General features: G+C 40.5%; 1 protein-coding gene across 1 annotated transcript in view; it reads right to left on the reverse strand.

The window, feature by feature from the left end:
* Positions 1-3,206: 3,206 nt before the first annotated feature.
* The window catches only part of MCM6 (minichromosome maintenance complex component 6), a 37,564-nt gene continuing 24,877 nt past the window's right edge, over positions 3,207-15,893 (reverse strand). The window contains exons 13-17 of the mRNA XM_023193750.1: positions 15,040-15,201; positions 11,375-11,510; positions 9,547-9,702; positions 7,852-7,991; positions 3,207-3,710 (exon numbers count right to left, since the gene is read on the reverse strand). Of these exons, the coding sequence (XP_023049518.1) occupies positions 3,594-3,710; positions 7,852-7,991; positions 9,547-9,702; positions 11,375-11,510; positions 15,040-15,201 (711 nt within the window). The 3' untranslated portion in view covers positions 3,207-3,593. The remainder of the gene's footprint in view (positions 3,711-7,851; positions 7,992-9,546; positions 9,703-11,374; positions 11,511-15,039; positions 15,202-15,893) is intronic.

Raw genomic sequence — 15,893 nt, forward strand, 5'->3', positions numbered from 1 at the left:
CAGCCTCCCGAGTAGCTGGGACTACAGGCACCCACCACCACGCCTGGCTAATTTTTTTGTATGTTTTTAGTAGAGACAGGGTTTCACCGTGTTAGCCAGGATGGTCTCCATCTCCTGATCTTGTGATCCACCCGCCTCGGCCTCCCAAAGTGCTGGGATTACAGGCTTGAGCCACCGTGCCCGGAGGGAATCTTTGTTGTTGTTGTTGGTGGTGGTGGTGGTGCCACCCAAGCTGGAGTACAGTGGCATGATCTCAGCTCACTGCAACCTCCACCTCTTGGGTTTAAGCAATTCTCCTGCCCCAACCTCCCGAGTAGCTGGAGTTACAGGCACCCGCCACCATGCCTGGCTAATTTTTGTATTTTTAGTAGAGATGGGTTTTCTCCATGTTGGCCAGGGCTTGTCTTGAACTCCTGACCTCATGTGATCTACCTACCTCGGCCTCCCAAAGTGCTGGGATTACAGGTGTGAGCCACCGCGCCCAGCCTTTTTTTTTCTTAAGTGAAAGTAAAGGAATAAAAAATGGTTACTGTGTTGGCAGAGCAGCCTATACTCTTTAAAGATGTATTACCTGCTATCATCTTTTTATAAAAATCCTGTGACAAATCTACTTGAGTATTCGTTCTTGTTTTCAATATTTGTCATTTGTTTTTATTTTTAAAATACATAATAATTGTACATACTGGTGGAGTACATTTTTACAAGGTTTCATACAAGTTGATCCCAGGGAAAGAGATAATTATTGGGAGAAATGTGTTTACACCATTGTTTTAACCTGTATTAATCTGTCTTGCTTTCTACTAATACATTTGTGGCTGCTCAAATTCACATTGCACTGCAAAGCTCAGACATCAAGGCAAGTTGAGTACTCATGGGTATTAGACTGTCCCATGTGCGCCTTAGCCTTAGACAGTATTTTGCTTTTGTGACCTTTAACATACTTCGTGATTTAATGGATCTTCATCACAGGCACAATTCTTAAAATGCCAGTTTCTGACACTAATGACATTATAAAACATTTCCAACAATGTGTTTTCAAAATATAGATACAAAATGGTAATCCTACGGAAGAACATTTTTTTCAGTAACAAATATGCGTCTTTGTATTTGGCAGGATTAAGACTCTTGCACAGTAGGCCCACACAGCTTTGGAGTGGCAGCAAAGAGGGAGAGGAGGTTCATGGAAAGTGTGATTGACTTCCTTCAGTTGTTTTTCAAATTCCCTTTTTAAAATTGACACATTTTACGTATTTATGGGGTACATGCGTTATTTTGTGTGCACAGAATGTGTAATGATCAAGTCAGCACATTTCGGGTACCCATCACCTTGAATATTTTTCATTTCTGTGTGCTGGAAACATTTCAAGTTCTCTCTTCCAGTTACTTTGAAATATACAACACATTGTTGCTAACTAGTCACCCCATTATGCTATCAAACATTAGCACTTATATCTGTTATTAAATATCTAACTATATGTGCGTACTCACCTTTTATCTTTAAATCTCTAACGCATCTTGAATTTTAACTTGGGTATGCTGTGTGGCAGGCTAATTTCTAACACTGAATAGGCTACCCTTCCTCTAATATTTGAAACGTCACCTTATCAAACGAAAAACCTCTATGGGCATAGATGTTTCTGGACTTTGTACTGTTGCGACTGATTTATCTGTTCACGTGCCAGTCGTTACTGATCTTAATTTCTACACTTACGCAGTACTTTTTGCTTTCAGATAGGGCAAGGCCTCTTCTATCATCCTTTTCCCCAGAATCGTCTTGACTGTATTCGCACGTTTTCTTTTCCATGTGTCCTAGAGATACTTCAATTTCAAAACATCTAGGTCTACCTCAATTTTGTCTGTGGGTATCCCACAGTGTAGCTGTACCACAGCTTATGTAATAATTTCCTTATTGATGGGTGTCTGTTGGGATTTGGTTAAAAATGTATTAATAGATCAGTTGACAATTTATGGCATTCAAATCTTTCCATTCTATAATGTCTATCCACTTATCTTAAATATTTGTCTAATTTTCTTCACAAAGGTGTCATATATGATCCATTATCCATTAACCACCTCATCTCCCTGACAAGTACCACATGGAGAAACTGAATGTGTGGAAACATAAGGACACATATTCAGATGTGGAAAAAGGGGGATATGCAGTAATTATCTCACCTTGTTCTGGAGCCCCCACTCTCATTAAGGGCAGGACTGGGAGTGGACGCATTTGCCAAAAATGAATGTATCTTTCCTGGACGTAAAATTTCCTTTAGTAAATAGTCAAATTAAAGTTCAAGTTCCAGTCATATTGTTTCAAGATCTCTGCACCCCATTTTCCTTATGAAGTCAGTGCAGGGAGATGCTCTTCCTAATACAAGTGGGAGAGGGCTCCTTCTTGCTGTCTCCTCAATTTTCACTACAATGTCCCGCCTGGTGTTTGTGCTATGCTAGTATCCCTATACTCCCCCAACAGGAAGTCTGAGATCCTGCACCCCAGAGCTTCCTCATCAGTGTCAAGGGCCCTCCCACCCTCATTAAAAACATGCTTGACAGCTTATACCCTGCATCTGCTACGTAACTTCTCTATCTATTTCCAGGCCCCTCCAACTCACCCCATCCTTTTCAAGTCAGCAGGAAGTGAAGTTACTATTTATAAGCTCACCATATAGAACATGGAACTACTACATTTCCCTAATTGGCCCTGCAGGTCCCAGATATGCCATCTGTCGTTAAAAGCTGCAACACAGGAACTGCTCCATCTCATGAACATACTGATCATAGCTAAGTCTCAGGAACTGTTAGTATCATAAATGGTAATAACGTTTCCTGGAAGACCATAAAATTTGAGGATAGCTTATAATATAGCAAATGACCTACTTCCCCTAAAAAATCAATTTGAAAACAATCCTGAGAAATTACCCTTAGGACACAGAAGTAAAAGAAAATTAAAGAGTAATTTTAAAAGGTACAATAAACTTTTAATTTTTATAAACTTAAAAAAAAAATTGGAATTAACCTTGGAAAGTCATCTCCAAGGCCTCTAGCTTTGATATGAATTCTCTAATGACTCCTTCTCATAGAAACCTAATCCATAATGCCACAGTTCTACCCCTTCACTCCAGATGAAGCAAACAGGGAAAGACTCACATTCAGAAGTAGATGGAAGCAATAATCAGGGTACAGTAGAAGGAAATCCAATGGACAACTTCAGAACAAGTTATTTTATTTTGAAGAATAAAAGCAGTAGCTGGCAATTGAAAAAGAGTTACTTGCTCAGTAAGACAGCATATACCTTCAAAGTAGTGGGCCTTTTCTTACACATGAAAACAAAGGTACTGGTTATAGAGACCACACATTATTTGGTTCCAACTTCATTGGGACAGGAAACACACCAAAGTGCTGAAGCCTGTGTTGGTATAAAACCTGTGATGAATGTGACACACAGGACCATCAACTCAATTCTTGTTTCTGAAAACAAATCTTGAAGCATCACTTCCAGAAGCATTTCTGTCCCTAGCAGAGTTCCAGCCAGGCTCCAGGCCACGAGGTGGTGTGCCACAGTTCCTCAGCTCTGTTCAGTTACTTTCACTATCTCAATCTTCAAGCAAGTAGTTAGGGTTAACTACCAAGTAGGGATCTTCTTCATAGCTCTCACTTCCCTCTGTGGAGCCTTTCAATCCAGCCTGGGTGAGCTCAATTAGAACATGATCCTGTGAAACACAAATATTTGTCCTCAGGTTTCAAGCAGTATTATACCAATGTCCAGATATAAGACTTGACCCTTCTTCTGGGTGTTTGCTATCAACATTTTCTTTCATTTCCCAACTAGAAACTCCTAGGAAAAGGACCACACTTCAAAAATCACTATCAGTGCTCTGCTAAACCCTGTTCCTAGTAGGATGCTGACCTTTTCATACCATAAACCCCTTGTGGAAAATTAAGAAATACTTAAATATATTACATCAAATGCTTGTAAATATAACTTCAAAAAAAGGAAGCAATGCTTCAATTTTAAGGTTAAACAATTCTGCAAAATCTTCTAATTAACTGGAAGTCTGTTTCATACTTAATATCGTTCAGCAATTTTTAATTACTGACCACTGAACTTTTTCATATACCACCATTTCATAGAGTTAGGAGAACAATCTATGAAGAAAATTCATCTGAAAAATTTTTCACTCTGAATAAAAAAAAGGTAGAACATGCCATCTGGCTTAAAATCTTGATGACAGATTTTAAGCCCATGATATAATTATAGGTCAGTCCAAAATGTCCACAAATGAGAAGAGCTCCTAGCCAAGCCCATAGAAAGGAATTCAGCAAATTGTGATTTGATCCTAAGAAGTTTGGCAAAGCTCCACAGCTTTGCCACTAAGGGGGACTGGATACTTTTTTAAAAATTGCCCTTTCAAATCTACTCCTGAAGTTGGACTGGACACTTTCAAGCACTCACTCTATGTGTTAACATACCTTCACAGGAGGCATATCTGATCGGCACAGTATAAGCTCTCTAGTTTTCTGTAGCAAATTAGTTCAGGTGGTAAGCCAAATTTTAAAAGGTAATCCAGGCCAGGCGCAGCAGCTCATGCCTGTAATTCCAGCACTTTGGGAGGCTGAGGTGGGTGGATCACCTGAGGTCAGGAGTTTGAGATCAGCCAGGCCTACATGGTGAAACACCATCTCTACTAAAAATACAAAAATTAGCTGGGTGTGGTGGCGGGCGCCTGTAACCCTAGCTACTCTGGAGGCTGAGATAAGAGAGTCACTTGAGACCAGGCGCAGTGGCTCAAGCCTGTAACCCCAGCACTTTGGGAGGCCGAGACGGGTGGATCACGAGGTCAGGAGATTGAGACCATCCTGGCTAATATGGTGAAACCCCGTCTCTACTAAAAAATACAAAAAAAAAAAAAAACTAGCCAGACGAGGTGGTGGGCGCCTGTAGTCCCAGCTACCCGGGAGGCTGAGGCAGGAGAATAGTGTAAACCCGGGAGGCAGAGCTTGCAATGAGCTGAGATCTGGCCACTGCACTCCAGCCTGGGTGACAGAGCGAGACTCTGTTTCAGAAAAAAAAAGAGAGTCACTTGAACCCAGAAGGTGGAGGTTGCGGCGAGCTGAGATCATACTACTGCACTCCAGTCTGGGCAACAGAGCAAGACTTTGTCTCAAATGAATAAATAAGTAAGTAAGTAAGTAATTCAAGTTTAGATCAGTTAGCTTCACAGTGTGTTCCAAAGTCCTGAAGTAGATTCCTTGCCTGGGTCGTTTTACTTTACGCTGATCCCAAGGAACACATAGACATGTCCTGCCACCAGAAAAGCAACTCTGGACCCTGATCTGAGTAGCTGTTCTTACATCTCCCTACTCCCCAATAATCACACACTGATCTACCTTCACAGTAAGACGGTTTTTCAGAAGACACAACCCCAATACATGACCACTGTAATATTTACATAGTGAGCACTGTGAATTGGCACGACAGTTAAATCTCTGCCACATAATAGGAAAATTTAATCATTCAACATACATTTGATCCTGCTATGTGCCAGGCACCACTGTAGCTCCTGGGGCAAAGTCTCTACCCTCACAGAGCTTATATTCTATAAGAGAGACAAACTAACCACTTAAGTAAAGAATATACTGCTGGGCCATGTTAAACATTATGAAGAAATACAAGGCAGGGTGACAGCAAGAACAGAAGGCTATTATTTTGACAGGCTAGCAAGAAAGGCTTCTTTGAAGAGGTAACATTTGAGCAGACACTGGAGAGGAGGAGGGTATCTAGGGAAAAAGACAAAGGGTGAGTGCAAAGGCCCTCATATTTAGTGTGTCTAGGGAACAATGCCAGTGTCACTGGGGTGGAACAGGCAAGGGGAAGACTGCTATGAAATGAGGTGAATGAGGGGACAGGGGTTACATTGTATATAGTTCTGCAGGCCATGACAAGGAGGCTGAATTTCATTCTTATATGAGAGAAGCACTGGAAGGGAGGGCAGTAAAATAATCTGATTTATATTTTAAAAAGACTTATCTGGGCCGGGCGTGGTGGCTCAAGCCTGTAATCCCAGCACTTTGGGAGGCCGAGACGGGCGGATCACAAGGTCAGCAGATCGAGACCATCCTGGCTAACATGGTGAAACCACGTCTCTACTAAAAAATACAAAAAAGCTAGCCGGGCTAGGTGGCGGGCACCTGTAGTTCCAGCTACTCGGGAGGCTGAGGCAGGAGAATGGTGTGAACCCGGGAGGCGGAGCTTGCAGTGAGCCGAAATTGTGCCACTGTACTCCAGCCTGGGCGACAGAGCGAGACTCCATCTCAAAAAAAAAAAAAAAAAAAAAAAGACTTATCTGGCTGCTGAGCAAGACGCCAGTACAAAAAAAGGAAAATTATGAGGCTCCTGCAACAGTCCATCCCTGGTGGCTTGGGTGGGCTGGTGAAGGCAGTAAAAAGAGAACAGAAAACATACACACACTGAAGGTAGGGGTCAGCGGATTTGCTGCTGAAGAGGAGTTGTGAGAGTAGAATGGAATGAAGGAGTCAAAGACAATTTCAAAGCGTTTGGCCTATAGCAACTGAGTAAGAACAACTCTGTTTTTGAACACATTAAGCACGAGAGGCCTGTTAAATGCTCAGTAGGCAACCAGCTCTACACATCTGGAGTTTACAGGAGTGGTGAGAGCTGGTGACATAAATGTGGAAGTCATCAGTAGATGGGTAAATTCATAAAACCAAATGAGATCACTTAGGTAATGAATGTAAGCAATCTGCGAGTAAAGTAAGAAGAGAAAGATTCAGGCCAGGCACGGTGGCTCACACCTCTAATCCCAGCAGTTTGGGAGGCCAAGGTGAGTGTATCACCTGAGGTTAGGAGTTCTAGATCAGCCTGGCCAACATGGCAAAACCCTGTCTCTACTGAAAAAAAACAAAAATTAGCTGGGCATGGTGGCAGGCTCCTGTAATCCTAGCTACTTGGGAGGATGAGACAGGAGAATCACTTGAACCCGGGAGGCGGAGGCTGCTGCGAGCTGTGCCATTGCACTCCAGTCTGCGCAACAAGAGCGAAACTCCGTCTCAAAAAAAAGATAGATTCAGGGAAAGAGACTAAGAGAGAATAACCAGTGAGAAAGAAGCCCCAGGAGGATATAGTGACTCAGAACCAAGTTAAGAAGACAGTTATTTCTAAGAGTGATCAACTGTGACAAAGCTGTGGAGAGGCTGAGTACTGCGAATGGCCAGCTGACAGGAGTGGAGAGAAGGCATGCGACGGTCCTATGAGACAGTGACGCAAAGAGCTGACCAGGGAAAAGGAATTGCACTGGGCAGTGCTGTCATGAGGTCGATGAGACAGTAAGAACTGTCCACTTGAGACTTCTGGTCATCGATTTAAATAAGACTGGGCTCACAATTGTATGCTTTTCTCCAGATAATTTCAGCTGCTCAGAAAAGGATACAAGAAAAAAAAAGTTATATTTAACCTAGTTTGAGGTTTCACCAAGTAAGACAGAAGATTTACTATTGGGTTGGGTAAGGTGGGAACTAAGAATGTGAGGAAAATGAAACATAGGGAGTAAGTGATAGCAGTACGACCAAGGGCAAACAGGAGGGTGGGAAACAAGCTTAAAACACCTCAATCCCACCTTCTGAGACTTAACCTAAATTCTGCTTGTTTCAGCAGAGGAAATAAGTCATTTACCTGCTGTTAATTCTCCCTTATTTTACAACTCATACTTCTGACTATACTCCAATGATTCAAAACAAACAAAGGTAAAAAAAAATTTCACTAGTGAACCTGCAGATACAGGGCATGAACTTCCTCCCTCCCTGATACGAGAACAAGCGCACTTCTGCACCTACATAGTGTGTGAGTCGATGAATAACTTTCTCTATGATTCTTTTTTTATTTATAAGTTCTTCTTCAGAGTCTATCTCTGATTCGATTTCCTTCAAGTACCAGTTAACAAGCTCGCTCCTCTTTAATGCCGACTCGTCCTCTTCTGCAACAACAACAAAAAAACACATTTAAATTAACCTAGCAAATTGTACCGTCAGTCCCTGGTTAAATTTCTGCCACATATACAACAAGATAATGTACAGATTAGATAAACATCAAGCTGTCCGAAAGTACATCTGCTGACGTAAATTCCGCGATGTTCTAGCATAAGCCTGAAATAACAAGTCGTATCACTTGTATTAAAGCATGCCTTCCTTTATCCATAAGGAGAGAAACCTAATAAAATAGATTATAAGAAATACATTTCTTAAAGCTATTAAGATTTCAAAGTATGAAGGTCTTTTCTTCATCTTCTTATGCTTTACCACCTCTGAGAATGTTTGCCAACAGAAACTAAAAGCGTAAATTAGGAATGAAGCAATAGCAAGCAAAAATTCTGAAATATAACAACTTTTCCTCTGTAGAAAGGGTAAGGCTTTATGGAACTGGAGTTTAAGTAAAATTCGTGAGTATTCACTCAAAATAAAAAATTACCTGTTTATTTTAGCAAGGTCCATCTTACTAACTGAACTGCCTGCTTCTTTTAACAAGTCCAACGTCTACCAGACAGACTTTCAGAAAGTCCTGGTAGAACTGTCCACACATAGGAAATGTTTGGACCTGGGTAACATATAACTATCATAAAACTCAACTTCTGCTGTGTTTAAAACTTAGCTGTATGAGGGAGAAAAGAATAATGACGTATAACACGAATCAAGAACACCCTGAGTTCCCAGATCATTTTGTGCAAGATGGGAATGAGGACAAAAGCTGAGGTGTCATAGTGGCCACTTTGTTGCCTTCTCTCCTACTGGCCTAAAGTTCCCAAGGGAACAAGGGCAGAAACGACAATCTCTTGTTCTCTTCTTTCATAGCAGAGCAAATACTGTGATGACAAAATATTCCAGGAAGCCGGCACAAGCCATCCTTGGGGCTTTTAATCAAGAATTATCTGATGCTTAACTATCAAGCAGAAGTTTAGGTTCAACATCTTGAATTCATAATTTTTCCTTCCGCTTTGTAGTTAGCTATAGGGTGATAAGACTTTGAACAGCATGGTAAAGCAGTAAGGGTAGGAAGCGTACTAGTGTCCAGATGCCACACTTTACTAATAACTAGATGAGGATTTTACCCCATTTCTAGTCTACAATGGCCTTTTGATAGTACAGATTTCTGGGTTCAATTAATTACTGTTAAAATATACCCTAAGGGTCCAGCTGTTTTAAACAGGACCATTGTAAGGGAATAGTAATTTTGCATTGGTAAAAACATTTGTATGTGCTGCTTCATATGTTATCAGGTCCCAAAATTATTAAAATAGGCTTAGAATGTTAAAAAGAAGGACCTACAAACCTCTGCCTGACAATAAGCTTGTGAAGAAATGTTCAGGCTGGCAGGTATGCTGATACTCCACAAATTTACTTTGCTAAAGTGGATTTATCTAACAACTTATCCTTTCTTCCAACAGAACAACACGAAGTTTGGCAATCACAAGTGGCCTATGTGAACAGAGCTTACAGAAGTGACCGAGCATGTAAGCAGTACCAGGTAAGCCTCACCTTCTTCCACCTTTCTGAGGTGAAGCACAATAAGGTTAGAGATTCGGCAGTACTCAGAGAAGCCCAGCCTTAAGGAGGCTTTGGGAGCAGACTCTTGATTTATGTCTTCACTGTAGCCGTTGATCCCATTCACAGGAGCAGGACTGTCAGCATGACCTAAGTGAAAAATTGACCACCTGAATCTTATTTTTGTGCCCCTAACATCTCCTTGTCAAGTATTTACAAATATACTACTTATATTTAATACTGATTTTTTCACTTTTAAAAATTATTATTATTTTGTTTGTTTTAGAGACAGGGTCTTGCTATGTTGCCCAGGCTCGTCTCGAACTACTGGGTTCAAGTGATCCTCCTGCCTTGGTCTCCCAAAGTGCTGGGATTACAGGCATGGGCCACCACACCCAGCCTTAATACTAATTTTAAAACAAGCATACATTCCCACATTATCTCCTCTGCCAAAAAATAAAAATGAAAAATGAAATAAACTGGCTAGGTGCAGTGGCTCACGCCTGTAATCCCAGCAATTTGTGAGGCCAAGGCGGGCAGATCACCTGAGGTCTGAGACCAGCCTGGCCAACATGGTGAAATCCTGTCTATGCTAAAAATACAAAAATTTGCTGGGCATGGTGGTGGGTGCCTATAATCCCAGCTACTCAGAAGGCTGAGGCAGGAGAATAGATTGAACACGGGAAGCAAAGGTTGCAGTGAGATGAGACTGCACCATTGTACTCCAGCCTGGGCAACAAAAGCAAAACTCCGTCTCAAAAAAAAAAAAAAAAAAAAAAAAACAACCAAGCATACAGTTATACAGAGTATATAATAATTTTCAAATAAATTAGAAGCAAATGTATAAACTCTACTAGTAAAGACAAAAACTAACTTGGGAGGAATGTGAGGGATCAGAGATATAAAGACTTCACAATCAGAAAGTCCACTTGCAGTATTATATACAAAATAAAAAATTCTACCAGCCTGGGCAATATGGTAAGATCCTGTCTCTTACAAAAAATTTTCAAAAAATTAGCCAGAAGTGGTGGCATGGGCATATAGTCCCAGCTATTAGAGAGGCTGAGGGAGAAGGACTGCTTGAGCCCAGGAAGTTAAGTCTGCAGTGCCACGAGTGTGCCAAGGCATTCCAGCCTGGGTGACAGAATGAGACTCCATCTCAAAATAAATAAAATTTCTAGTATTTTTCTGTTCTAATGTGATTTAAACAATGTTTTTAATTCAGAAGCAAAACAACAATACAAATTAGGGTAAAACCCAGGGGATTTATGTCTATTATCACCATTTTGGTGCCTTTTATTTTAGTCTCTCAAATATATATATATGTATATATATATATTTTGAGACAGAGTCTCGCTCTGTCACCCAGGCTGGAGTGCAGTGGTGCGTCTCAGCTCACTGCAACCTCCGCCCACGGGTTCAAGAGATTCTCCTGCCTCAGCCTCTCAAGTAGCTGGGACTACAGGCAGCCTCTACCACGCAAGCTAATTTTTGTATTTTTAGTAGAGATGGGGTTTCACCATATTGGCCAGGGTGTTCTCAAACTCCTGACCCTGTGATCCGCCTGCCTTAGCCTCCCAAAGTGCTGGGATTATAGGTGAGAGCCACCGCACTGGCCAAGTATATATATATATATATATATATATATCAACTATTTAATTTCATTTTAACTTATAAACAGTTACTAGAATTCAGTATCTGCTTTTTCCTTTTTGCTACCATAGACTTCATTAACCATCAGCAGGTGTACTTCTACCACATGACATCTCAGAAAATGTTTTGGTCCCTAACTCCAAAACAGTCATATGAACAAGTATCTCACCATTGATGCCACCAGCACCCTCATCTACCTCCATCTGGATCTCTTCCTCTTGATCTAGATTGACATCAGGTGTTTCCACACGGATGATTGATTTATTCAGTAACCGGAAAGCTTCCTTCACATGTTTAGGTTGGACCTAAACCAATAATGATGAAGTAATTCAGTTACTTTTCTTGATATACCAAACAGATTTTCTCCCAATGAAATCACAGTAGTATGTATTTTGGTTTTCTCACAAACACACACACACTCTCAGTATTGCTTTGATTTTCTCACAAACACCCTCTCTCATTCTCTCTCTTACATACACAGAGACAGCACTATAAATTCACCAGAATGGCTAAAATGACTGATAATATCAAGTGCTGACAAGAAGGTAGAACAGCTCTCATTCACAGCAGGTGAAAACAGAAATTGACACAACTGTTTGGCAGAAAACCATGACCCAACAATTCCACTCCTAAGTATGTACCTGTAGAAATACAAACATATATACATATCATATGAACCCAAAGACATATACATCCCATAAGAACTAGGCCAGGGCCGGGCGCGGTGGCTCAAGCCTGTAATCCCAGCACTTTGGGAGGCCGAGACGGGCGGATCACGAGGTCAGGAGATCGAGACCATCCTGGCTAACACGGTGAAACCCCGTCTCTACTAAAAAATACAAAAAACTAGTCGGGCGAGGTGGCGGGCGTCTGTAGTCCCAGCTACTCGGAAGGCTGAGGCAGGAGAATGGCGGGAACCCGGGAGGCGGAGCTTGCAGTGAGCTGAGATCCGGCCACTGCACTCCAGCCCGGGCAACAGAGCGAGACTCCGTCTCAAAAAAAAAAAAAAAAAAAAAAAAGAAAGAGAACTAGGCCAGGCATGGTGGCTCACGTCTATAATCCCAGCACTTTGGGAGGCAGAGGCAGGCAGATCACCTGAGGTTGGGAGTTAGAGAACAAGCCTGACCAACATGAAGAAACCCCATCTCTACTTAAAAATACAAAAACTTAGCTGGGCATGGTAGCACATGCCTGTAATCCCAGCCACTTGGGAGGCTGAGACAGAAGAATCACTTGAACCCGGGAGGCAGAGGTTGCACTGAGACGAGATTGCGTCACTGCACTTCAGCCTGGGCAACAGAGTGAGACTCCATCTCAAAAACAAAACAAAAAACAAAAAACAAAAAAACAACCAGCAATGAAACCGGACAGAAAATGAAATGGAAAAAAAGGCTACTTCCAGTACCAACAAAAATGATAAAATATCAAGAAATAAATTCAATAAGAAATGTCAAAAAACATATGAAGAAAAGTTTAAAACACTACTGAGCGAAACAAAAGACTTAAGTGGAAAGGTGTTTGTGGTATTTGTGGTAATCAGAACTGTTCACAAATGTTTGCTCTTCTCATTCTGGGCACCTGGTAGGAAGGCATTTCTCTATCCACTTGAACTTAGGGGCGGCCATGTTAATTTCTCTGGTGAATGAAATGTGAATATGTGCCATTTCTGGATAGAAGGTGGAGAAAGAAAGCATGTGGCTCACCACCTTCTCTTCCCTGCTTTCTGTCATCAAAAAAGCATATATCAAGATCAAGCCTTTATATCAGCCTGAATCTCTGAGTAACTTGACAAGGTGAGTCCCCTGATGACCTAGTGGATGTGTAGCAAAGCAAAAAAATTGTTTTATGCAGCTGAGATTTTATAGTAGTACAACCTAACCTATTCTAAGTGCTATCCTATTGAATAGGAAAAATCATAAAGATGTTTTCAATTCTTCAAGTTAATATAAATTGAATGTTATACTGATGAAAAATACCAGGTTTTTCTTTAAAACAGAGCAAGCTGATTTCTAAGTTCCTTACAGCTGAAAGAGAACAACACACTGGAACTAGCCCTACATTTAAACTACAAAGCCCCATAGATTAAAACATCATGGTACCAATGTAAGAGGAGCTGATAAGACTCAATGAAACAGAATAGAAAGTACAAAAGGAAATCCTAACACACACAAGAATATATAATTAAGGCATGCCGAACCAGTGTCAAAAAGATGGATTGTTCAATAAATGGTGATGGAACAACTAGAAAACTAGCTAGGAAAATAATGGGAGAATTTTTTATAATCTTAGAGTGAGAAAGGCCTTTCTAACAAAATAGTTTTTTTAACGGATAAAGATTATGAACATATAAAGAGACAGAAATAGCTCTTAAATATATGCAAAGATACTAAATTTTATTCAGAAAATATGTTTGTGTGTATAATTTATGCGCATATATTTTAATATGTGAATTTGCTATTTAAAGACTAATTTTTAAAAATAGAACAAAATAAAAACAAATTAGAGACTGCCCTAAGACACATAGCAGTTTCATGAAACTCATTTCAGGACCTATCACAATGAAAAAAAAAGTACAAATGTTAGCATGGTTTTAGAATAACCTTGTCCCAGGGTATCTGGCCTATCCAAATTCTGCACACCCTTCAGTAACTGGGTTTAAATGTCGGCCCCTCCCTGAGTCCTCTTCCTCCTAAAGTAATTCATCTCAGTACTCTGCTTGTGATGCTCTATTATATTCTCCCTCTCATTGGTTTTTTTTTTTCTTTCCAACCTTTATTTTAGGTTCAGGGGTACACACACAGGTTTGTTACATAGGTAAACTGTGTGTCATGGGGATTTGGTATAGAGATTATTTGATCACCCACTCTCTCTCATTTTTTACATGCTTAATTAAATACATGTCTCCTTCCCACCAGATTAGCAGCAATGGAAGGCAGGGGCTCTCATTATTTGTCCCCTACAGGTGTTCCCTAAATATTAGGTGAATCAAAGAATATTAAATAACTTAGTGTGAAAGTACTTGGTCAACAGTAAAGTACCATATCAAAGAATTTGAAAATTTAGGGGAAAAATGTCAAAAAATTAACCTGTGGGATAAAAGTAGTGATTGAAGTCAGAACAGTGGTTACTTCAGGGGAAGAGGGCTAAGATTGAAAAGAGGCAGGGGGAACTTTCTGAAATTATGGAAAAGTTTTGGATCTTGAGCTGGGTATTCATAAGGACGTATGTGAAAAAACTCATCATACTGTGAAAAAAAAAAAAAGCCAAACCCCCTTTTCAAAGAAAACCTTACATCAAACCTATTAATAAAACTAGGAAAAAGCAGGGCTGCTTTGGTTGAAGCGAAGATGGGACATTTGATTGCCCTTTCGTACTACTCCCCTTTTACCCCATTAATACCCACGATCTATCCTCGTGGAACGCAGGGCTCAAAGAACAATCTAAAAATCAAACATTATACAAATGCAACCTAAGGAGGAGAGTTCCTCTGAGGCCAGGGGCTACATTATCTTATCTGTATTGCCAGCGCAGAGGCCTACTAGTACCTTGTGGGGTCTAAGTACATTTTTCCTGAATGAAAGGTATTAAATGGTAACTTATGTCTTTATGCACTCTATAACCTATGACGTGATCATCTCCGTCTAACAACTACACTCAAATGCTTAACAAGCTTTTTAAAGGGAAGAATTCCATGGTCCTGTGAGCACTCGACAGTTACATAAAAACATATTTGCAGCGAATTCTAGTACGTCCCATACCAAAGATTAAAAACATGCCTACAAGGCAACAAATCTGTTTATCTCTGCTCTCATCATATCAAAGTGACTCTGATACCTCATCACAGCAGTGCATCCGAGCCATAGCTTCAGAGAGACGAATCATGCTCTCAAGCTGTCGCACTGTAATCCTCCACGAAGACTTGGTCACTCCAGAACCATCTCTCTGGCGGAGATGTTTATATTGTTCCACAATGAAGTCCTCTGACTCTTTGGAAATCTGTTTCAGATCATCACTCAAGTTAGAGAAACATTTCTATTTGATGAGAGCTACGGTAAACCTGAGTTTAAGAGCCTTCCAGGTGGGAACATTTAGGGAACTGAGAGGGTTGACACTTGGAGAAGCCAGTGACAATAAATTACTATTGTAATGTCTTTCAAAAGAGATTAATAATAAGCAGGCTTGTGAATTCCACGTTACTAATTTTATGAACATGAAAAAAAAGCTTAGTATTTAAGCAAATGACCATTTCTAAAAGCTGCTTAACAAGCTGAAGCGATGGAACAAGACGTAATGTGTTTTACACCTCAGGATGTCAATGCTCATTAAACAAATTAATGCTCAGTATTTAAGGCTCAATTAACTCATGCTGTCTTTGGGGGAAAAAAAAAGCTGTTTCAATAAACTTTATATCTAAAGGATATTCAGCTTTTCAGAGCAAAGAATTCAGCATATTAAGGAAGCATGCCAAGGTTACACAGGGATCAGTATATCAGTATGCAGTCATGGAGAACAGATGCTCTTTTTTACACAAGAATCACCCATAACCCTTAAATGATTAAATTTCTTCTGGGACAGTGACAGCCAACCACAATCTCATGAATAATCAAGTGAAGATGATAAATGATCAATACCTAGTAACACCTTCCAGAAGTCAAGCTGGCCAACAGCGTAAAAATCTCAACCAGAAT

Source organism: Piliocolobus tephrosceles, chromosome 11 (genome assembly GCF_002776525.5).
Source record: "Piliocolobus tephrosceles isolate RC106 chromosome 11, ASM277652v3, whole genome shotgun sequence".
NCBI lineage: Eukaryota > Metazoa > Chordata > Mammalia > Primates > Cercopithecidae > Piliocolobus > Piliocolobus tephrosceles.